The sequence below is a fragment of the Homalodisca vitripennis genome, chromosome 2, assembly GCF_021130785.1.
Source record: "Homalodisca vitripennis isolate AUS2020 chromosome 2, UT_GWSS_2.1, whole genome shotgun sequence".
In the NCBI taxonomy this organism is placed as follows: Eukaryota; Metazoa; Arthropoda; class Insecta; order Hemiptera; family Cicadellidae; genus Homalodisca; species Homalodisca vitripennis.
In genome coordinates this window covers 173,875,606-173,901,419 of record NC_060208.1, presented here as the reverse complement: position 1 = coordinate 173,901,419, position 25,814 = coordinate 173,875,606, and the positions used below count along the sequence as shown (strand labels likewise).

At 30.0% G+C, this 25,814-nt stretch overlaps 1 protein-coding gene across 1 annotated transcript in view; it reads left to right on the top strand.

Moving 5' to 3' along the window:
* The window catches only part of LOC124355905, a 31,760-nt gene extending 17,542 nt beyond the window's left edge, over positions 1-14,218 (top strand). The window contains exon 3 of the mRNA XM_046807059.1: positions 14,056-14,218. Coding sequence (XP_046663015.1) covers positions 14,056-14,218 — 163 coding nt within the window. The remainder of the gene's footprint in view (positions 1-14,055) is intronic.
* The last annotated feature ends 11,596 nt before the right edge of the window (positions 14,219-25,814 follow it).

The window sequence follows — 25,814 nt, the reverse complement described above, 5'->3', positions numbered from 1 at the left end:
TTTGTTATAAAACTTTATATACTAAGATTTCCATATAGCGAACGAACGAAGTTTTAACTATTATACAACTACAGTACTTCTTGAGAGATTCTGACTAAACATGGTACAGCAATAGTATTTTACACATATCTTAGATTAACCATTAAAACTAAATCGCGGTCGTTCGTATTTAGGCAAAGCTTTTATAGCGTGTTTTTCTAAAGGTATATAAAAATTAATGGATAATTGCAAGCAACACGTATTCCTACTTATTTTTTAACACAATATTTTAATATCATGACTGTTAAAAGTTATAGAAACATTCAAATGTATCTTTTTATGGAATATGTTTACTTTCACCATTTTCGATTAATTGTACCTAAATCAAGTCCACGTTTCAGAAATTTATATTTTAATAATAATGTTTGTTCAGTGAGTTTTCTAGGTTATATAATTTTTATGATTTAAAATGCTAACATTAAGTGTTATTGTCCCATCAGTGTTGTGTAAATTAAAAATGTAAACTAGTAGAGGATATTCAGTTTGACATTTATAGATAACAGACGCATGTTAAATCTATCTCTTTTACGACTGAATCGGATATTTAGTATATATTACAAAATTAAAATTAACAGGGCTCAAAATACATAGGTTTCATTTCTAAATATTTACAGCTTTTGAAAAAATATGACTCCATATTATTGACTATTATTATATGACTCCATCATGTTTGAATAGTTTTGTGCTGATTTTAATAAACGTTGTGAGGTTACTGAAAGATGTTTTAAAATTTTTTGTGGTTACGTATAAAAGGGTGCATTTTTCCTGAACTTTCATTATTGAAAATGTATACTAATTATTAAAGGATAATTAGTAATTAATTAATTAATAGGATTAATAAAGTGTGTTTTTAATTTTCAATCGAAAATGCGAGAAGCGTAATATAATGCATTAAATTAATCAACAGTCGTAAGTAATGCGGTGGTTTAAAAAGAATTAGTTTATAAATATTACAACTAAGAGTTTAGTCAATAAAAGGAAAACAATAATAAAAATAAGGGAAGAGTTATTCCTGTACGTGAATTTCTAAGCTCAGTAACAGACACTAATGAGAATATTTTTTTATATCCCACAGACTAAAAATATAGTTACAGAATTGAGATTATAGTAAATTTAATTTAAAATTTTATCTATTTAGCAACACGTCATCACATTAGAGCATATTAAAGCGTGTTCTAAAAGAGTAATATAAATATGAAAATGTATATATTTTTTGTTTGAATTACTGGTTCACTCTATCAATCAAAGGACGTATTACTGAATGATTTTCAATGTGTGATAAGTAATATGGCAAAGCTCTTACATAGATTACCAAATAAACACTGATTCAATGTGCAAACATACGCCGCGTGACGGTAGCTCCAGAGCAAGTGTTTACTTTCAATTACCAAATGTGTTGTGCACATAATGTAGAACCGTCTCGTACCATACGCTTTCAATAACAGGTCTAATAAATATTTACATAAAGTAGGATTTAGGTAATGGATTTGTAATAAACTTATCTATTGATTTGTTACTTTACGTAATCTTTTGGAATGGGTTGAATTAGACAGATACCAAAAAACACATAATATAATATATTTTGTACATTTTTGAAGCAAGTAAACATTTTATGCATCTTTTACTATATTTATTACATTGAATTCTAATCTTTCTTTCTTTCTTTTACAAGTCTATTGGGCATTGTTAATAAAGACGATATGTGTAATAAGGAAATCAAGACAAAACTGTCTTAACGCAACAATGGTCATGTTATTAATTGTAATAAACATTTCATTTTTAAAATTATATTATTTTAGTTTTAAATAAAATGTATACAGAACTATCATGCATTAGCATAACCAAATTAATACATAAAACTTATTATTAAAACCCCAAACTGTACTAAATATACTTTATTGTTTCTGAAAGCTAGTGTTTACTTGACACTATGAATCTGAAAGATATTAAAATAGCAAATATTTCTATCAATTTTAAAAACCAAACTGTGTCTTTATTAATAATTACCAACCTCAAAATGAATTTTAACGAAGATTTTCTATTTTATTACGGGTTTTCCAGAGTGAACATGTTGAAATATATGGATTAAACAAAATTAGGCTATTAATTAAACTTGTAATACTATAAACTACCTCACAAACGCATACACCTTTTGGAATAGTTAATTAAAAATAATAATCATAAATTTAATTTTTTATAAGTTTTATTATTAACAATTTAAGCTAATGAGTACTCGATCATCCGACGTGGTTTTCGCGAAAACAAGTTGATACTTTTGTTTAATAAATGGTAACCAATGTGAGGTAAACTGTGGTTTTTAAACAATATACTCCCATTTTAAGATGTTTCATACCTCATAATAATATATTTTGAAACTTTATACATTAATTGAAAATGCATGATTCTAAATTTTATATATCCTTTAAAAATATAGTTATGTTACTTGTATAACATAAAATATTGCAAACTGTTTATGGAGTTACCTGATGATGAAACCTTGGGCCTCGTCCAAAAAATAAACCATATTGGAATGTTTTGTTTTATTCACACTATTTAAATTTTTCCAATTGCTCCAAGAGTCTTCAAAAACAACAATAGTTGGTGAGTGCATAAGGCTACGTGTGATAAAACGTCACATGTCAAAATGACATTTGATTACACTCAGTTTGTTTAAAACTTTACATATTCTGTGATTATTTCATCGTATTTATCGACACACACAATCACACATTTCGCTTAATTTCAGTTAAAAACCATATAGTGACATGCAAAATCATTTTATTTGGCATTAACAATGTATACATATTACAATATTATAAGTCCATAAATCAGTTCCTTCTTGAGATATCGTTCGGGCAGACAAACAGATAATAGATATAACATTTTTCACCCCCTCGAGTGACTACACAAATTATACACTTTTTACTAACTATAAAACATCAAACATAATCACTGATAATAAATTAGAAAAGATCTGGAACGTTAGTTGTCACTGACCACAGTTATTTGTCATCAGGCTTGAATTGTAGACAGATCCATATTATAAATAAAAATAGTTTCTAAAGTTATTATAGTTATGTTTTGTATAGATCTAAATAAATATTATGGAATACAGAACAAACTCAATGTTGTATTATATAGAAATTAAAAATGTCAGGTTTATAAGTCAGAATCGTGTAGAAAAATAGACAGATAGACATATAGGCAGACATGCTCTGTCCCTCGAGTGGTAGGCCTTTCTAATGCTCATCTGATAAAATATCTCATCCTTATAAACAGGGCAAACGTGTAGCAATGATAATAACACTGCGAATGTAATTTCAATGTGCTTTATGTTATATAAATTTCAATCCTTGATGTAATACATGTAAAGCCTATGTCTCTAATTCACTAAAGCAGAATGCCTGTAGGTGACAAGAATACAAGTGACACGGTGTGTCATGTTACTTATCTTAATTAGGCAGACATGATCTCTGTTCTGTGATACCTCACATTACTGAGTTAGTCCCAGTTCCTACTCTAATACAGTGATAATCAAGATAAAGTTATATGTCATATAATTTATATCGATATGGGTGGCCAAAAGATTATCATATTAATTACGGTCGACAGTTCTATTAATAATTATATTTTGATGAGTCCGAGTAATTACATTATTTTAATTGGATGAGGGCAGTGAAATTAACTGGTAGAAATTTAGTTTCTGTCCGCCTTTCCGCATGATATCTCAAAACCAAACTGACCTATTAAAGTTGTAAATTTAATTAAACGCATTGAAATAACATATTACGTAAGTTATTCGTATTCTATCTCGAGAAAGAATTCATAAGTATGATTTATGTTTTCCACCATACTTTATTTATACACAAAAAAGATTGAGGTCTCTGATTGCTCATGACCAAAAATGGAATTTGGCTGAGCGGTATAGAAGTCACTCATTGTGTAGGGTGACTGGAGGAATAAAAAAAATCTTTTATGTATTATTGTATGTGTCTGTATATCTATCCGCAAGGCATCTTAAGAATGAAATGAGCTATAGATATGTTACTTGACAATTGGTGTTGCCTTTTTAATTAAATAAACTTTACTTACAAAACTTATATGATGACACTGCCTAATGTAAACACTGCAATAAATCACTGTGTTATGTACAATATTTGTCTCCAAGTGCTAAATACCTTTTGTGGTTCCTTGTCGTTCCGTTTGTGTCCTTGTCTGGACTATTTACTATTAGTGTTTAAAACGAGTTTCGACAAAAAAGGTCCAAATAAAAATAACTAGACGAGAATTAAGGACTCGATCAATCAAGTACACGATGAAAATCACAATATGCATAAAAGTGATATATTACATTAAATACGACTCTGTGAGTTTCCTTTTTGTGTTCTTTAAAACAATATCGTCATTGATTATCCATATAAACGTATTTAAACCTGTTTAATCAGCATTCACGTTATGACCTAGTACCGCTATTAAAAATTATATAAATATTATTCAGCCAGGTGGATTATACAAAATGTACGAGTATTATACACAAAATGTCCGTGACAGGTAGTTTCAAAAGCTACAATGTTGTTCTAAACAGTTTAATGCAACAATCGAGCGGAAAGGCAAATGTAAACAGAAAATAATGAACAAGGTAGCGGATGGAATTTTAATAAGACCCATCCACCTCAACCTAAACCATAATAAATCACTTTATACCCTCCGGCACTTTGGTGTAACACTTCGCAAAGTAATCCTAACATTGTTTCGACCAGCTTTTAATTAAAGTACGTAAACATGACAGAAATTATATGCTTTCACTTGACTGTTATAGCTTTAAAATAACGATTAGACTGAGATATACCGGATTCATTTATTTATTTATACAAGGTGAAATTCACGATAATTTAATTGACTTTTCAGTAGGCCTAATTGTATTTTTCACTTGATTGCAATAGCAATACAGTAATACTTTTTATGAATTATTCCGGTGTCCTTCACACTTGAACATGTTATAACTCATCATAATATAGTTTAAGTACGTAAAGGTGTTATAAACTATATTGTTTCACTTTATTATTGTATCTTTCAAGTAATTATTTCACTGAATTTATCTGTGTCCTTTATACAATCATAGAAAGTGATTTAACTAAAATAATTTGAAATTTCAGGAACTGGACACTTTCACTTGATTATGATATATTTAGTAATAGTTTTACTGAATTATAAATGTGTCCTTTATACTTTTTCCAGTAGTGTCTCATAATGCACATATAAGGTGGTATGCAGTAATTTAAATACAGTGTGTTGTTATTGTATAAGAAAGTTATTAAAACCCGAAAAATTATTTATTTATAATGGATATGGAACATTAAGCTGAAATATACTCAGCGTATTTTCTGTTAGTCCGTTGTATTAAAAAAAATAAAAATCATGTGAATATTTGGGAAATAATTAGTTAAATAGGAGACAAATGGGTAACATCAACAACGATGGTAAGAAACAATGAGTCATTATGGTTTTTACGCTATATTAACAAACCAGAGTGTATAATCATTTTAAGGTTTTCACTGTTTTACCATTACTAAAAACAATTGGTTTAAAACTGAAACATAAATATTGCTCGTTTAAGTTTCTTTTTAAATTGGGAAACAATATTAAAAGTGCCCCTCCTGCATATTTATTGAAACCATACCTCAGTAAAAAGGTCAGGAGCAATATTTGATACTCTCCTAGACTATACTATAAATAACTTAAATAACGAAATTAAAATATATTTAATTTATCGTGTATATATATATATATATATATATATATATATATATATATATATAATGATATTGATGTATTGAAATAACTTATATACTGATTGCTTCAATGTAGGAAATAGTGAGCCACAGGGTGTAGTTCTCCATACTTTGATATTACTACTTTATATTAACATATTCTTATTTTATCAATATAATAAATATTACTCAAATACTCTTAACTAAACTGCTATAATATTTTGAAAACGCCATGTACCATAATCTATGAAATGAAAAACTTTTTGTCGTTTTTTTTTTAAACGAATTACTGACAGCTTGTGTTGCTCAGGATTCATCGTAGGGACGTAATAGATTCCTTTATGCTAATGGCATAATTGCTACCTGCTAGATTAAAAAAACCTTGCATAAGTACCAAATGTTCAAGGCTATTTTTCTCTGTTGACTAGTTTGACTCAAGTTTACGGCACAATAACTAGCTGACTGCAACCGTAAGCGCCACAAACTATACCACGGTCAAGACCTACACCTCTGGAATGAAAAAATATTGTATTTCTCTTATTACTTTTAACAGGTAAATATTTTAATTAATTGATTAGCCTTTATCAGCCTAGGTAATGAAGTAAGAGCTTCACTTACGCGAGAGTAAATACTGTACGTATTAATGTGTCCACATGGCACCAATGGGCTGTTACGGAGTAAGACGCATAATAATTTAATTCGATTGTTCGAAAATGTTCAACAGTATTCATGTCAGGAGTATAAGAACTTATTACGTTGAATAACGTGAATGATGTGTGTAACCCTGAAGGTGATTTGAGCGAATTTAGAGGATTTATTTAACGATAATAGGATTTACAACAGTTTATGTAGCGTATACCGCTTGAAAGCCCTAGTGTAATATTGAGAGGTTAATGTACCCGAAGGTTTAAGATTCCTTCTAGGCACAAGTATCTCAATAAGTATAGTGGACATTGTAATCTTATTATTTCGATATTCCGGTGATGTGAAATATTTGTAAAAACATATGTAACGACCTTGACCTTTATCCCTTATGACCAGTGTTCAACTTCAAATACTGCTAAGTCCATATTTTTTTGTTGCACAATTGTTGGTAATAATAACACAATCATACGCTTTTTTGTAGAGTGTATACTTTTTTAATATACAGTAAAGTGAAATAATGTTTAAAAATCTTAAAAAACATCGGGATACATTTTGAGTATATCTAAAATGACAGTTCTACAAAACTTTTCCGGACCCATAAGAGCGTCAGTATTTAGGTTTAGCTTTGCTCTCATAGGGATAAAACCTATAGTACAACCAGCTTTTAATATTAGGGCTTAAGGTGAATCTTCTGTTAGTCATAAGCAGTTTCCCGCCTGTCTTTATACTTCCAAACATTAAGTCTAGTTTTGGATGTTTTAGTAATATTATGAAACATTATGTATATTATCTCCTAGGCGATTCTTCTATTTCAATGGTGAGATCGGATAGCCTGTATAGATGGTAGCTATTATAGATCACACATAAAATTCAAAGAAGTTATTTTACTGAATAAAAAAGTCAATTACGTTTTTACACAGATTAACCACTTGATCAATTGGGCACCGTGGAGGTCGTCCCAGCGTTCTGAAACTTGGCGCAGAAGAAGCAGGAGGAACATCTCCATTCTCGAGAGGTTGACCCTTTTCGTGAGGTTCTAGGAGATACTCTGGCTGAAGCTTCGATGTGTCGAAGCAAAAAAGGCTCTCCTGCTGGCGAACGAAAAAGTGATGTATATGACCAGAAACTTGTTTTTTCTTTTCGTCAGGCACTTGAAAATGTGCTCTAAATCCTTTGGTGTCTTCTAGTTGAATCAAAGGCACTTACTTTCAAAAGTAGTTTTTTGTGTTTTTAAATTCTCCTAAATCTCTTCGCAGAAAATCGACTGAATCACACCAAAGAACAGCTAAAAGACAATCGTATCCTTGGAAATAAAATAAAAGACAACAAATATTTTGTAATTAATCTTCATTAGTTTCCATGGATTTGCTGATTGTAGAGTGAACACACAAAATTTGGAGTCCACAAGATGAAAGATCTAATAATGTCATAATGCTATTATAATTTTTAAGACCACTGCTTGAATAATACACATATAAAGAGAGTTCTGGACCCTGAGAAAGAATACCAGTGGAGTTTTAAACTTCCATTTCTTTGTTTTTGTTATAAACGAGGATGGAAAATTTATTATAGAAACCGACTAGAATTATTTCTATAATAAGAGTTAATTAAAAAATGGTTTTAAAATATTTGGTATCATTCTTTCAATAAGGATTTACACAATTAACTTTTTACTGGCCAAATTTTGAATGAAATAAAACTTGATGTATCATACAAACAGTGGGCCATTTAAAGTAGTTTTGAAAGTTAAATTAATTTTCTTAAATTCATTTTCGTCAATTTAAGAGTGATGAGAAAGAACCACGTTTATATATCTTGACATGCCCAACTGTACATACCACACGTTAGGTCTGTCTCATTCTGTATCATGCTACAATATATGTTGCAAAATAACACAATATATTATGTTATTTCTGTGGGATATACTTTTGTATTTCCTAGATAGAGCACTTCTAAGTTAATGTTGATGAACAAGATATTTATTGGATAATCAGTTCTCAAAATCTCATGGACATTTGGGTTGTTATCTACAGCTGAATTTCCTGTGATAACATTGTTAAATCAAAAAAATTGTATCAGAAAAAAATAAAAGCCTGTATTTAAGGGAATCACCAAAATCATAAAAACCTTTATAGGTGCAATAAATGCTTTTGGTACGCCACTTTACTCAATTTAAAAATGTTGTTCAAAAGGCTTAAAATTTGGATGCTAGTTTAAAAAATTAGGAGACGTACTGTAATTTTCCTGATGTCCTTATTTTCAAGACGAAACGTTGTTCCTATGTACAGTATAATAACTAATTTAACAGTTTTGGTACTTAAATATTTTACTCTACCCAATGTTTATAATTTAGTTTGCCAGCAAGGAAGTGTATATATCTTTAGAGATATTGTGAAATTAAATCTCTCCCTGGATTCATGTTTCCTTTTCAATATAACGTTTATAAAATTTGACGGCTGTTGAAATGTTTTAAAATGGACTAAAAAAAATAATAAGATACTAAATGTTACTTTATTCACAATTTTGGAAATTTCATAATCAGATATAACTCATAGTATTTTTTTACACACACGTAAATGAGAAAGTGTTTTGCAAATAAAGAAGCAAGTCCACGAACAAAGTAAGAGCCCGTTATCTTGTAAGTTGATGCTGCAGAGTGAATTGTGAAGCTGTAAATCACGGGCCATCTGTCTCCTTATCTCAGCTTAGTGCTGATCTCCTTAGGTTTGCGGGTTTCAGTTACATTTTGAAAACAGAAATCACGCTGTAGTATTGTGCCTATTTAGATTTAAAACATCGCATACCTTAGAAATTTATTTAGATTAGGAATATTGTTTTAAACTCCCTCAACAGGAAAACTAGTGTAAGTGTCTTGGAGAACCTACAACCAATATTTAGTTTTTTTGTATAATATCTGTGTATATATCCGTAATATGTATTTTTTCGTTATTCTGCTACTCATTACTGTTTAGTATTATTTTTCTCTCTTCGTGGGACTAAACTATTGACGAAATAATAATCGAACAGCAGGCGTAGTCGTCTTTTCTCTCTTGAAGTTTGTAGCGGAACATCATTCTACCATGCTAGCTTGCGCTCTTTGTCCGTAAGTAAAGTGAACACCTTACGTATTATAAATTATTCTTTTAATGGGAGACATTTGTTTTGAATTTATTATAAAGTTAATTTGTAAATTATTAATTACATTGCTTGTGATGGTGTTTTATTTGCCAGATTGAAATGGAAATTGTGGTTATGTATTTCTGACGAGACCAGGTTGCCGTGATTATATACTGGTTTGATAAATGGCTAATCCTGTCAGGATTATCCTTTAGGCAAGTTATATTCTTCCAGCCTCGTTTATTGCCAAGTTCATTTTATACCAGAATGGTTCTTATTCAACTACTACTTTTTTCTTACTAATAATATTTTTGTAAATAATTAGTTTCTTAGGTCGAATTCCAAAATGACATTAAAATTACTAGGCCCCCCAGCCTAATGTATACATAAATATATAATGTAACATGAATGAGTGGTATTTGAGAGTTTTATTTGTCAAAATTAACACACATAAACACTTGTAAACTTTGAAATCTTGGGTTTTATTATTATTTTAGAACTCTGAGGTTCTCTAGCCCCATGTGTTTCGTCCATTCGGTACAAACTTAAACGATCTTTTTATTACGTAATTCTTAAAATAATTCATAAGAATTACGTATATAAGAATAAGTGAAAAGATTTCAAAACCATTACAGCTTATAATACAACAATGTACGCGACGTGTCGTGTAAGAGCATTTAATTGGGTTGCATGCAGGATTTCTGTTGTATAGGTCGTTTCATTCTCGAGACGTAACATGGATTTTGACAGAACAAAAACTTTCATATACTACTTTCAGATAAAAGAGAGATTGTGTCGTCCTACTGAATGACACTCGGGAAAGTCCCATGGACGAGTATGCACCAATATAGAACTCACCCTTGCTTATGTACAAAAGAAGTATCATACAAAATCTAAATTCTGCATACAAAATGTTTCTCAAAATCTTTGACGGAAAGTTATGCTACATGTGATACTATGTCATGTCTGGAAATGTCTTACGGTTGTAATCAGTTTATGATTTATTTATTTAGCAATATTATTATTGCCATCATGGTTAGCTAAACTCCATGTTGCTTTCATATGTCCAAGCAACATTTTGAGTCTAAAGGTCAGAACGTCCTAAGATATCGTGCGAACAGACATACAAACAGAAATGTTTCTTATGGATTGTCTAAAAAGTATCAAAGAATTAATTTTAGTTAATTTAAATAAAAATAACAATTCGATTGTATTATTTACAAGTAATTTATTCCAGGTTGAAATAAATTAATTTTCCCACAAACAGTTACTGATACCCAGTAGCCTACAATTGGTGCGAAAATGGTAATATTAAGACATTAATGATCACAGCAACCTTTTTTGGACATAAGATCCAATTTTTTTGTTGAATACTTATTTACCAAAACCTGTGCATCTTATTAATAAAAAATAAAATTACATTTAAACGTTATTAAAAACATTCATTACTATCATTAAAATTCAATCCTTATTCCATTAAACCCCCACTTACTACAGTTTAAAATTCACAAATTCTGTCTGCAATATTTTTACCACGTTTTGATAGTGTTGGTCAAGCTCGAGCTCACAGTTGTCGTGAAATTGTATTTATTATTTAATTTTATTTGATATTAAAATATAAAATTATCAAATATCGACAATTTGCCCAAGATCTGGATGGGAAAAAGAACTCCAAATGACTTTGATTTACTTTTTTCTATAAAATATCTGTTTTATAAATCTTAATTTTATTTTCTGTTTACTGAATTTCAAAAATTACCGTGAGTTCAATTTAGTTTTTACATTTTATTATAAAGGAAAGACTAGATGTCAAAGATATTTAATCTAAAGTATTCTTTTTTGCTGTATTCAACCTGTACGTTTATTGCTTATTAACATCGAGCAGTTTTACTTGTGTATCTCATTTAGTTTTCATTTACGTATTTACAACTTTAAATATTTTGCAAGTCGTACAACAATACACGGTGGTTGAAGACATTCTTGCTGAAACTGAAGATCTCTATGAGGGACTTAGTCGCTCATCAAATCCATCGCTTTACATCTCTCAGTACAAAACAATACATTGAACACTACAAAACAGTAACGGGCTATCACTATTTAAAAATTAAAGTTAATATATACGTAACATTTGTCATAAAAATAATACGCTTCTGGATTAATAATAAGTTGATATTTGTCACTTAACTAAGTCAAGTTATCGATTCCTCTTATCAAGAAGTGAGCGTATATGTTACACTGAGCCTATTATGCATTGAGATGTGGATTTGCATACAGTAATTAATATTGTGAGACGTATGTGTCTTTGAATCAGTTAATTGATAGTTATGCATGTCAATACGATGAGTTGTATGATTAACAAGAGGCTTTATTGGAATGGTTGTACGTAACTCGTGAAAATCCACTGTTAAAGGAAGTAATATTTTGACTGTATTTACCATCGTTTCAGTGATAAAACACGTTATTATCGTACAATTAAAGGTATTGTGTTAACATTGCGCGTTGGATTCAGTAGGAAGTGAATCAATATCATGTTTGAACATGATGATGAAACCATAAAATGATGTTCACTTCCATTTCACTTGGATCCAATAACATTACATGTTAAAATATTTGTTGGTTAGTATTATTTTTCTCTCTTCGTGGGACTAAACTATTGACGAATTAATAATCGAACAGCACGCGTAGTCATCTTTTCTCTCTTGAAGTTTGTAGCGGAACATCATTCTACCATGCTAGCTTGCGCTCTTTGTCCGTAAGTAAAGTGAACACCTTACGTATTATAAATTATCCTTTTAACGTGAGACATTTGTTTTGAATTTATTATGAAGTTAATTTGTAAATTTGTAAATTACATTGCTTGTGATGGTATTTTATTTGCCAGATTGAAATGGAATTGTGGTGACGTACTACTGACGAGACCAGGACGTGATTATATGTTGTCTCGATAAATGTGCTTAATAAACGGATTATTATCTAGGCAAGTTATACTGTCCAGCTTCGTTTCTTTATTAAGTTCATTTTATACCAAAATGGTTCTTATGTGAGTACTACTCTTTTTCTTTCTAATAATGTTTTAGTAAATAATTAGTTTCTTACGTCAAATTCCAAAAGAACATTGGAACTACAAAGCCCCCCAGCCGATATCATTTTAGTTCATTACTACTATTACGCGCGGAATTATATTCTTATTTAAAGTCTATGAGTGGTCTTTGACAGTTTCATTTGGTAAAATTAACACATATAAACATGTTAAATTTGCACTATTGACTTTTATTACTATTTACTACTATATTATTAAAATATTTGTTGCATTTTAAAATTTATTTATTATAGAAAAAAGTTGTATTTATAAATAATGTGACCTACAAATACAAAGTTAAAACTAAACTTTGTAAAGCTTCATTGCAGTATCAATAATGTAAGGGGTTTAAAATAAATCATAGGCGAAATACAACATTATTTAAAATTTGTCAAAATTATCCTATGTTTGAGGATTTTATGGTAACACGATGAAGCTGCAGTATTGGTAACTGAGAACCTAACCGTTTAATTCGTTAATAGTTATATTACCTGTTTGCAAAAATTTATCAAAACAAGTACGGTGAAATATCTCTTAATCCTTCATATTTTACCTGTCTAACATTTATTGACTTACACTGAAAACAACTGTTGGATTATCAATGGAGAAGAGAAAACTAACACAACAGATAAACTTACATTTAAATTGTGCAGAACTTTTTGTAACTTGGTTTTGTTTTATGTCATTAGGTTTACCAAGATGAAAGCTTTATTTAAACAATAGAAGTCATCACATTTGGTTCCTAATTGTCAAGCACTGAACTTAATTACGCGCTAATTATTTTCAGTTGGTTAAATATTATTTTTAATCAATTGTTTCATTACTTTTTCATTTAATAAACTTTGCAGAATATAATAAAGGGCCTTCGTGATAGAGGGAGATAGTGTATATGCAGCGCTTAGACAGTTTATTGCTCTATTTGACTATTACATAACACACATCGTGCAAATGTGTTAGTTATAAAACTGTCTCTGCCCAATATCAGTTCAACTCCAGCTCATCGTGCACGCTTCTTTAACTATCTCCGATACAGAGCTTTTTATTAAATATAAGATGTCTGCTACTTTTGAAGTATTAGATGTGTTGTAAAAAATACATTTAAATTCAATGTATTAACCTCATTGCTTTATTTATGACCATCAGAATATAAAGCAAATTGTTCATTAGATATTAAAAAAAAGTTAAAATGCATCTAATTAATTGAACTGTGAAGTTAATATGAATGACGGAACTTACAGTTTTTTTTTATTGTTTCTCGCGGATTTGCCTTGATAATAAACTTTAAAAAGTTAAACTAATCGAATTTCACCTTACCAGAAACATAGGAATAAGTTAAAGGTGCCTGGAGCAAGATAGGATGGATGCTGGTGGAAGTTAAACATCATTAGTTGATTGTGATTGAAGTTGGAGGGTCGGCCGCATCGAGCGCTGGGGTCGAGCCGGCGGTGGGCAGTACGTCTGTGACACCCGCCACGGCGCGTTCCTTTCCCGCCACTTCGCGCCAGTTTCCCGCGCAAACTTCTCGTCGCACCCCGCCACCCTGTCTGGACGCGACATATGTCAGTGATTACTCCCTCTTGCCAGTTTAAGCACCGCTTCTTGTCGTTTAATGGGCGCTCTTATAGCCAAACTTGCTATATTAGTCTCTTCCGGTAAATAATTGTTTTAAGTTTGTTTCATTTTCTTTCCTCATCTTACAAGTTTCTTTCGACTTTTCTCATAAACTGGAAGATTTATGATGGACAAAATTATTCAATTACTTAAATAGGAAAATATTTGGATCTACAGCTTGTTATATCTGGCTAAACTTTTATATAACTAAAATTATTTATCTAATCTTTTATTTCAATTACAAAACTATAGAACTATTCTCCTTGTAATACATTTCTCAAGACATTATTTTTTAATATATAATGTAATATACAAATGATATCACAAACATAAATTCTCGTGTTTTTAACAAATATCATCAAAACATAATTTATTTTGTATTTGTAAGAAGTGTTGGTGTTACCAGTGATCGAATGCAGTGAAAGTGATGAGTGATGATCTCGCAATGAATGAACTGGATTGATTGCATCGCAACATGGGATTCTCCAGCCTGATTGTCATCGTTTGCTTGGGCGTATATCTTCAACCCATTGGCGCAAAGCATCATCACAGATTAAAAGGTAAGGAGGCCCATGACAGAAGTAGCACATAATAATGTTTAATAGCTTTATAACTATTACTTTTCCATCGTTTGTACTACTATATTTAATATTCCCAAACTAATAAGTGGTACTGTGAATGTCGTCGAATTTGTATGGCCTAATTAATACTGTATAAATATTTATTTGTTAATAAACATCTATACCATTTAGTAAATATCACTATATATCAGAATATACATATGGTAGTTCTTAACTACATACAGAAATATGTTATTTTATGAGTTTCTATATTCATTCAAGCACCTCTTTCCATATAGTTTAAGGGTATATCCTGGGAATAGCAAAATTTATATTGCTAATAACATCGATAGTAGGCCTATATACAAATAAATGTAATAAAAATCTCATATACTTACAAGTTATATAATTTTTTAATATACTGTTTACGTAAATACCCCTGTGTTCTTTGCTCATTTGGATTAGTAGTATTTTACTACATAAGCGCAAACAAGCTGTAACTTATTAAAGATAAAAATGTTTCGCTTATATAAGCTCTTCCAAGCTTCAAGACCAAATGCGATTTAATGTGATTGCTTGCTTTTCCCACCTTTCGCTAAAATAATGAATACAAGGTTTGCTTGATAAATTTAATAAACACCTGATTCAAAGATATTACATTTGAAGCATTATAGTTTTGCTGACTCACGCCTAATCAGATATTTTAATTCTTCCTAATAAACTCTAAACATTAGGTAAACTTTTGGTTTAATGTACGAAATCAAAATTGATAAAATGCTACGTAATTATTTAATGTAAGGAACAAATGTAATAAGAGACATTTACATAAAATAATAAGAATTGTCCGAATAATTTACATTTTATTACTATTATACACCTGAAAATCAATTTAGTGGGTTTCTAACTATGTCACATGCATTTTATAGTTAGGCATACAGCGCTGTCGCTGCTCCGTCATGTAATGTTGAACAACGATAACATCTTCTAATCCAGCAATATATAGGATTTACGTAATCTAGGGACTAAAGCAGCATATTATATTTGTTGCTACATGTCCCTTTCGCAACGTCATGTACAAAATATACAAAACATTAGTTCTTACCAATATCTGTTTCAATATTTTGTTGTATCTTTTAAAATTATGCTATTTATTTTATTATGTAGTGCAATTAATTAAACAATACAAGTACAAACAATCTGTACGAATAATTTAACTGTGCAGCAATCATTTAAATTAGACAGTAGCTGTTTGCATGACCGATCTGAATATGTATCGACCCAATGTTCGATCAATAAATCAATGAAACTATAACTCATACTTAATTACAACAATCTGGAATTATAAAACAATGCTTTTGTTACTGTAAAGAATCTCTTTTACATTTTCCCAATGCAATAATTTTATTTGGTAAATTAGTAATACATTTTCTTATAAATATAGCTTAGTATAAAGCTTAGTGAGATTCTCAAATCATCTACAGACAATATTATTAATTATAGTAACATATAGGTAAAGTTAAATTATTATTGTGCTAAGAACAGAATATGTGAAATAATAAATATTTTAAAATGAAACGTTGAATCACCAGCAAGAGAATTATAAAAAAATATTTACTTTTCAGCTAAACTAGACGTTTTCTTAACAATTAGTTAAATTTCTTTTTCTGTACGCATTTTTAAGCCTATAGGATGCTTACTGTGATAAGGCAACCCAATCTATAAGTTCTTCTCTAATAATGCACGATAGCAATTATTAAACTATGCAATCTCACCCACATTATTTGGTTGTGGATCATACTATTGAATTTTTTTCCTATGTAATCTGGTATTTATAAAAGGACTGAGTTATATACTACACAATCATTCTTTGTGACAAACCTTCTGTGGTAATAATGAAAAATAATAAACATCACCAAACACACACACACAGTAAAAGTAATAATAGTAAAACCATCCCAAAAAACTAAAAATTTAATAATACTATAATTTTATTTATGCCCTGTTTGGTTTGTATATAGCCCTATACTTTTATTCTTAAATTATCATGGAAAGTTTAAGATAATAAAGTCCACAAATCTCGTAACCAATGAAATTGTAACCGTGTTAAAGTTACCGGACTAAGCTTTACTTGTGGTTGGAGAGTTTCTTTACTCCTTAGAAATACAGAAGTTAGGACAAGCATTAAAACAAACTTTAATACAACGGATATTTACCAGAGTCGGCAGGAGAAACTTCAGGAGCATTTAAGGAATCCTGTAATTTATCGCTGGGATGGAAGTTGTGAAATATTTCTAAACTTCAGATTTAATACTCTAATTTATACTTTTGGTTCATATGAATACTAGAAATTCAAAATATTAATAACATTTTTAATCCGTTTCTTTTATTAGAGTAAGATGACAAGCTTCGACAATGATTAACCAATACAGATTTTACGAGGTGATTATATTTTATGTACATGTTATCGTATAAGAAGGCATACCTAATAAATCAAAAAACAATACGAGAACTACACTCGCTCGTAAATTGGCTTCTCATACCCTAACAAACTTCGTATGTTGGTGTGGAAATATATCTAAAACATATAGCTATTGTAAACATCTACCAAACAATTCAATGGTTCGCAATTGATGCAGAGTTAATTTTATTTTGTGATTAATTTAAAAATATAATTTTTTATCAGTTCTTCTATGGTAGCTGTTACATGTACAACGGTTACATTTTCTATCACGTTTTCACGCAATTTGTATAAGTTGGTATTTCTCACTGAAAAATATTTATGTATATATAAATATTAAACTCAACCAGTTATATATCCATTGCTTATCCATCGGATTATATAATCCCAGTCTATTTATAGATTTGTTATAACAATATTTCAAATACAATTACGTTACAAACAATGCAAAAAAATAGTAAATGTCTTTCTAAAGCCAAAACATTTAGTTCTAATACGTAATACGAATCTGATTGTACACAAACATTTGTCATTTTTACCTGCTATATAAATTTATTGACAAGGCTTAAAAACTGGCTGTTTGCGTAAACATTTGTAAGACATTCAAAATTAAAAAATCGATCTTTATGAAAAAAGCTAAGAATACATACAATAAATTTTAACTCAAGATACTGAAGAAATTGTTTTGTTAATTTCAATGGTGAAATCCATACGTAATTATAAGAAAATTAAAGAAGAGACATGTTTCCAGTACGGTCTTCCCTTAAACGATGTCCTCTCAAAATTTATTATACTATTTAACATTTAGGATCGTAATTTGAACAACATGAGTTTTCCTTATATTTATAACGCGAACTTGTCAGTCTGTCAAAAGGTAAGTAAGATTAAGCTCAGTACAAGCCTTCTTGTGATTCAAACAGTGGGATTACGTAAGAAAAGCTGTCTTAAGTAAGCTAAGACAATAATTTATGCGTGGAAGTTCTCTTGTTCACTATCCCTCGTAGAAGTGCTGTTAGTGTCCTACGTAATGATCCCTGTAACCTGAGATAGAATCGTATTTTGAAAACATAATTACAATACGAGTGCTTAAAGTAGTATATCTACATAAAAGATTGGAATATTTTAAGACAGTAAAAACCTTAATACCATTTCTGATACATATTTTTAACGTTTTTCTGGAGTATAGATTTCTCCTAATCCCCAGTTAGCATGATATATGCTAGTGTACCTATATTAGGGTATAATACTCGTCCTTTAGTTTTAAAAATGTTACAAATTTTGTTGAGTTTTATCCTGAAGTTGTGTGTGGTCAAATCTAAAATATATCGAACAGGCCTAACGTAGATAAGATACACATATGAAACTACTAGAATAATGACACGTTTTTGGTGTATTAATGCTATACATATAATTGATAATAGCGATATGTATAATCACTATAAAACGCATACGCAAATTCTGTGTTACTGTTATAAGAGAGTATTAAACCAAATCTAAATAATTTATCTCCAGTATGCGTAAAATATTAGTTCAAACAAATTGTATTAAATAACCAAATAATAAGTTTCTCCAAAACGAGGTTGATGCAATTAGTTTATAATGTGAAGTAATTTGCAATTCTAGAAAGGTATCTCTGCAGCATTCAACAGAGTTGGTTCTAAATTATTATGTTATTTGCTACGATAATCACGTATCAACAAAAGAATAAGAGTAGTCCTGAAAATCACTTTAGGTAAGCTTTTCATTGGTATTTTTTATTAGGCATTTTTTATTAGGTAAGTCATTTTATTGCATTTTAGAATGTAATAATTAACAGACTTTATCACTATTTTTGTAAATAATGTATTGAAATCGTTTTTGCCTATGTAAAATTTGAATTTGTACTTAATGTACTCTAGTGTAAACTTGTTTAAAGGTCCATAATATCATGTACAGTTCCGAATTAACGAGATTTTAAAATTCATCGTTGATTTTTATACAAACACCGAAGGACAACCAACGTAACATGTTGTGAAAATATCACGTTTTCAATGATTACGTATTTGTGTTGTTTGCTGTTTTTATCGATGGACCGGCAACAATTTACGTTAATCATTTGTTGGAAACCACATATCGAACCGTCCTAACAGTCACTTTTTCTAGCTTAATACATATATCAAACTTTAAATATACGGTATATCACAGGTACCAGCATCCTCATGTATGTATTGAAAAATTTTCTGAAATGCAAATATTGTGTACAATAAAAAGCATGGAAAATAATTGCTCTCCACATAAGGATCAGTGCATGTAAGTATATTTTACAGTATACAAAGATAAGTTACGATGTTTAAGCATTACTTTTTTATAAAGTGTTATTTACCAAAATATGAATTGTTAAGAATACATTTGTATTTTAGGACTATGTAATATTGTATCTATTCACTTATTAACTCAATATCGTAAAACTATTTTGGATTTTATGTCACACATATGCAGGAAAATCTGTAGAAGTAGTGAAGAAGTTCATATGTCATTTATATACAGCAATTTTAATAACGGAATTTTGCATAGATTAGTTTTTCTATGCTGAGGTAAAATAAACAACTCACATAAACTCCTCATTAACTGTAGATTAGTTGGTATTAATATTTTAACATTTGGTATACTTTGATGTGAGTTTGATACAAAGCAGCTGTTCCCAATTAGTGCAGCTTTAACCGTGAGTGCGCACAGTTGAGTGACGATCTGTTGGAATTGTCGGAATACTCGTATACCTCATTTCATGGTGTGTACTCCTCCACCGTTATCTGGCCACTAATATGAGGTAATATATCAGAGTTCATCTTGTAATATATGTCAGGTATATTCAAAGCACAAAATATACGTGTGCAATGAGGTGAAAATTCACAAAAAGATACTGAGGGTTTTAGTAGTTTATGAACGTAACCACGTCTATGTTTACACACATTTATACAAGAATGCTTTTGTTTTATGAAACTGACGTATACGATAAAAAATTATTGTTTAATGTGATTCCACATAATTTAAGTTATATAATCTAAAACTAATTCATAATGCGAAGAAAGTAATGGCAAAGCTCCATTAATTCATTGTGTCATCCCAAAATTGACTCAGCCTGGAATCAATAATGACGAGAGCCACCTATAATCTCAACAATGTCCAAGAACTCGACAGACGCTCTGAACCGGATGTTTAACAAGCTAAAGCCGGGTTTATTTGTGTCCCATATGCTCTATTGTATTTTTAATCAATAGCAAATTTGTTAAAATCTGTGAAGTAATTTCTCTAGTGATATCAAATTATGTTTTTAAATTTCAGGATCAACCATTGCATTGTAATCAATATCAGCAACTTACCACTACAATAACGATTCATCTATCACGATGCCTCATGCTAATCTCATCTACTTGTATTTCCACAGTTAGAAGATGGTCTGGTTAAGTAAATGTTTTCTTTATTAAAAGCATGTTTTATCTCTCTGTCGCTTTGTGATCGCAATAAACTGGCTTTTAAAAACTCAGCCATCAAGCTTCCTCTGGTTTTTGTATAGAGTTAAACTTTTAATCAATCATAAATTAATTTGGTGTTAATAACAATGGTATCCCGAAATTGGTTCTTTATAACTCTTGACAGAGACTTGTCAATTTTATCTCAATAATTGTTGCTGTACAGCGTAACACTAAAATTTTACAGTAACATATACAAAATACATATTAAGCAACTGCTAGAATATATTTTACCCGAATCTGTCTTGCTGGAAAAACTATTCCCAGAGATAAATGTAGTCCGAAATAATATTGCTTGGTTCGTGATTTTAATGTTCACTGAATCAGAAATATAACTTAAAACATTTCTAGCTGATGTCTAAAAGAGTTTAAAAGATGGTTCCAAGCGTATCCCAATAGTTTACAGAATTCAGTGCTGTCATAGTCAAAATAATATTCTTTCCCTAAAATATCAAATACAAATTCCATTTATACTGAATACAATGTTTTAGAATATTTTCTTATAAATACTGTTTAGTTATTGCAGTAAAAAAATAATTTTCGCATATAATTGTTCTCCGAATTACAATACCATTAAGTTAAGCATAAGAAAATATGTTACATATATCTATGTCCAACCTTTCTAGAGTTTTAGTTCACACAAGTGAAGTTAAAAATTTAACGAAAAAATTTAAAATACGTAGATGTCTGTTTGATTATTATTTTCAATGTAATACGTACTGAATAGTTTTCAGAATTAAAAATACTCGTTTTTATCAATATAAGCGGATTGCCATTTTGTTAGTTTTTTTGAACCGTAAGTAAACGTTACTAATGATTTGGATTTTAGTCATTATAAAAGTGTAAAATAAAAAATAAATTAATGACATTGCAATATTATACTCATTATCTTTTAATTAAAAGTACAATGTAGGTATTGCTGACCGAACCGCTCTATCCAGCCTACCGTATAGTAATGTAATGATTTCCAGCAAGAAACTGGCCTGTTCTTAGTCCATATATCATGACTTTATATAAATTACTCTTCAAATATCTTATTATATTATATATTTGCTTGGAGATAATCCGATATTGAATTTGCTAGTTGCAAATTTAACCCGAAAACACTGTTCTTGTTGTTAGCAGAACAAACTATTGTTGATGAACCAACTACCAATATGTTGTTGTTATATTGTGAGATTATCCCTTCCGTTCATGAATCGATCAGTGAACAACACAGAAGCTTACCTTGTTTACATACCATGAACCATTGTTTCATTATGTAATGAAGATGTAGTCTTACATTATTAGAACCTCTTAAAACGTTAACTCCGTTCTCGTTAAGTTGAAACGTTAAATGGAATACACGACGTAACACAGGACAATGTAAGTGATCAATACAACACTCTGGTGGTTATTACAGTTTAGATTTACTTCGAAAACTTTACTAATCATGCTTTAACATAACACACGTAATTGGCCAGACAAGTATGTGTAACATTTATGTTTATATACATAATATTGCTATCATCAGATATAAGTAGATTTAAACAATAAATTTTGTAAACGTCTCTTGAATATTCACAGCTCTATAACTCCAAAGGTTTCATAGAGTTTTTATAGAATATTACGGTAATCCAATTCGTTTTTTTAAATAACTGACTATAAAACCTAAATATTCCTTTCAGTTCTAACAGCTGGTAAGTAGATTAAGGAGATAATTTTTTATTATGAATCTGAAACACGACTTGGCAGTGGAAGGATATATTACATTACCTAATAATCTGTTTTGTTTTAATATTTATTAATTTCAATTTTAAAAAGTTTTATTTTTCAATAAGAAATACAACTTCGCAATAACTATGACTCAATTAGCAAGTGTTTTGTTCTGAAAGAAAATAATACTTCACTACTGAGCGTTAGGTTATATCTGATATTCAGTACCACTGCGATAGCCAACTTTGTGGAAAACTTCAGATATATATCACAGATACCCGCATCCTCGTGTATCTGCAACATCACGTCACGTTTTCTTACATGGTTGGTAACACTGTGTGTTAAACAAACAAATCAATAGTAATTGTTCTCACCCAGCATAAATTATTTTAATTTATTTCTTGTTAAATACACTTTGATAAGTAATGCTTCAGGAGAAGAAAACATTACTTATTAACAGATAATCTGTGAATTTCATAAATATATTGATGCTACATAGCATTTAATGACAAGACTCAATGTGTTGACACGAAATAATTAACAATTGATTACCGTGCTTCAGGATAAGTATGCTTCTTAGAATAGGGCTCTCACAAGCATACCAAACCGTAGAAGTAGTAAAGTATTTTGAAAACAAGCCACATTTTTTATTTTTACTGTACCCGTTAGGAAATTAAAAAAAAGTACCTAATTTCTATGTACAGTCATGGATTATTTGAAATATATTGTCCGTGTCATTCAGTTGTCTAAAGTAGCCTGCACCATAATACCATCCCAGATTATTTTAACACTTCTATACTGGATCAATTATGCATATTAAAATCCCCTGGATACTTGATTTTGGACTCGGTGAGAGAATTGTCGAGAATGGTTTTTGCCGAGATACGACAACCGATGCTCGAATTGCACGTTCTTCAATGAAAGCGTCTGCGTGAATCATTGAATCAATGTATTTCTTAAAACAAACCTGATGGTCATTAGGGTACATCGGATTAGGAAGTGGGGGTTCTTTCCAGTATATTTTCTAGTCTCACGTCGTTCTATGTTATAGGTTACAAAAGCAGCTTCAATGGGTAGGCTAAATTATTGGTACCAAAAGAAATCCACATTCGAGTATAAAACATCCTGATTTTATATCCTACTCATTCCTTGATACAAACATATTTATATGAGCAAAATAATTTCATTAAAGATAATGAAATGTCAAAGACAGAGAATAAACTTAGGTATGTAATGTATATTAATATTATTTAAATGTAAATAGAGTTTCGACAGTTAATCCTTATAAATAATTTACAGTCGTTTAAGAAACTTAACCAGAGGAAACCCTATCCCGCTTTGTGGTAAAACTCACTTTTATCGCTAGGTAACCTTTAAAGCTGTGACTAACTTGTGTTTAGTGACAAAAAATACTTATATTTACGTTTTAACACTATGTATTATTTAAAATTCATAAAATAATTAGTGGTTGGACGTACACTTTGTATATAATTTCACTTAGTACTTACTTACATTTCATAGACTTTGGATTGTTTTATCTCGGCTTTGTTTGTTATGATATAACTGGTCAAATTAGTTTGCATTTGTCATTATTTTTAATAAATCAAGTAAGGGTTAAATTTTACAAAAGAGCACTGTACACAACTAATACTATTTTTCATTATACAATATTTCTTATTTGTGCTTTTTTACCAGAGAAAATAAGCTGGGAAACATCCCATTACAATCACTCCTGAAAGGACATTTGCAGCTTCCAGAGTGACAGGTTATTCAAGATAAGTAAAGTAGGGGTCACCTCTTATCGAAATCTCATGAGGAAGGGTAGTGGGCATTATATCTCAGTTATCCCTTTACATAGCAAGTATCCATTCAGACACATTATCTTGAATCTGTCTAATCGGTTATATCAGTCGAATGAATAGCCGACTCATTCTGAGAATCCAACCCAGATTCATTCACTTTAGTTTTCACCTAAAACAAATAAAATAAATCCCATGTCGTAGCTATAAGGAAGAGTTGATTCAATGTGAATGTTCAGCTCTATTTCATCTTCCGCTTAGTGCAGCGGATTCCATGAGTCTGTGAGAGAGTCAGAATTCAGGTACTGTACTAAAGTGAAATGGAGCTGAACTCTACATTCTCAACTCCCTATGCATTAGTAGAATTACTACGATAAATTTGTCCAATAATATATAATAAGAATAACACTGTATTGTTGATTCAGACTTTATTTATGCATTATTAAAATAAATCGATATTTAAATATGGAATAATGCATTTCATGTTTCGAATATAATGGACATTCATTCCCAAAACACCTCACTATATACACTAATTGTTTTAGTTAATATTACAGATTTATATTCAGATATCAATTATGAATTATCTTAGTTTGGAATTTAGGTCGAGAAAATTTAGTTACAGACGGCAAATAAAGTAATAAACTGGGAATATACAGTTTTAACTAAATTTAATATGGTTTTATAATTTTTTTAAAAATCAATTGATCAATTAGTAAACATTACAAATTAAGCACAAAGCGAAGTAGGTTATTAGTATAAAACCACTCAGGTTTTTTTTTAATTAAAATCACACAAGTTGAATACGGTAAGTAAATTCATTGTTAATTACCCAATGAGCGGTAAAATATAGTGATCACATCGGGGTATTAATTTATCTCAAGTTTAGTACCATGTACAGGGGGAGAGTGAGTTAATAGTAACGTTGGCTGTTCCTGTTGAGACAAGAACGCCGCACAGGCAATAAACTGTGTTCAGAGGTTCTAATTGTATTTGAAAACATAATTTTGTAGTCAAATAAGTTAATTAATTTTAGTTACATTTCTCTATTTTATGAAACAAATGCTCCTTTTTATATAAATATGGTAGTTGACTATAATACTAGTATAACATAAATAACCGATAAGAACTTACGATCAGTTGAATTGGAGACTAGTTTGTACAACCAGCTGTCAATGAAATATTGGTATTTATTTTTAATAAATGACCACAACTTTGAGTATCTCAAGTCGAGTTTAAGTCTGTTCAATAAATTATATTATTGTTTGTATAAAGATTTGTCCTAAGATATGTCTTATATTTTTGTTTTAAATTATACAAAATTATTCCTCTTAACTCCGTATATTTCCCTATATATTTTTGTTAAAAGCTAACGGAATAGGACTATCGAGAACTTCACCGTAAACTTTCCGTGTAATAACTGAGCCTATAAATCCAAACTGTTAATATCCTCAACGCCAAGTGTCCAGAGACCATTGTCGTGCGCCGTTTTGTGTTTTACAAAAGCAATTCATTTTGTTTTGTGTTTCTA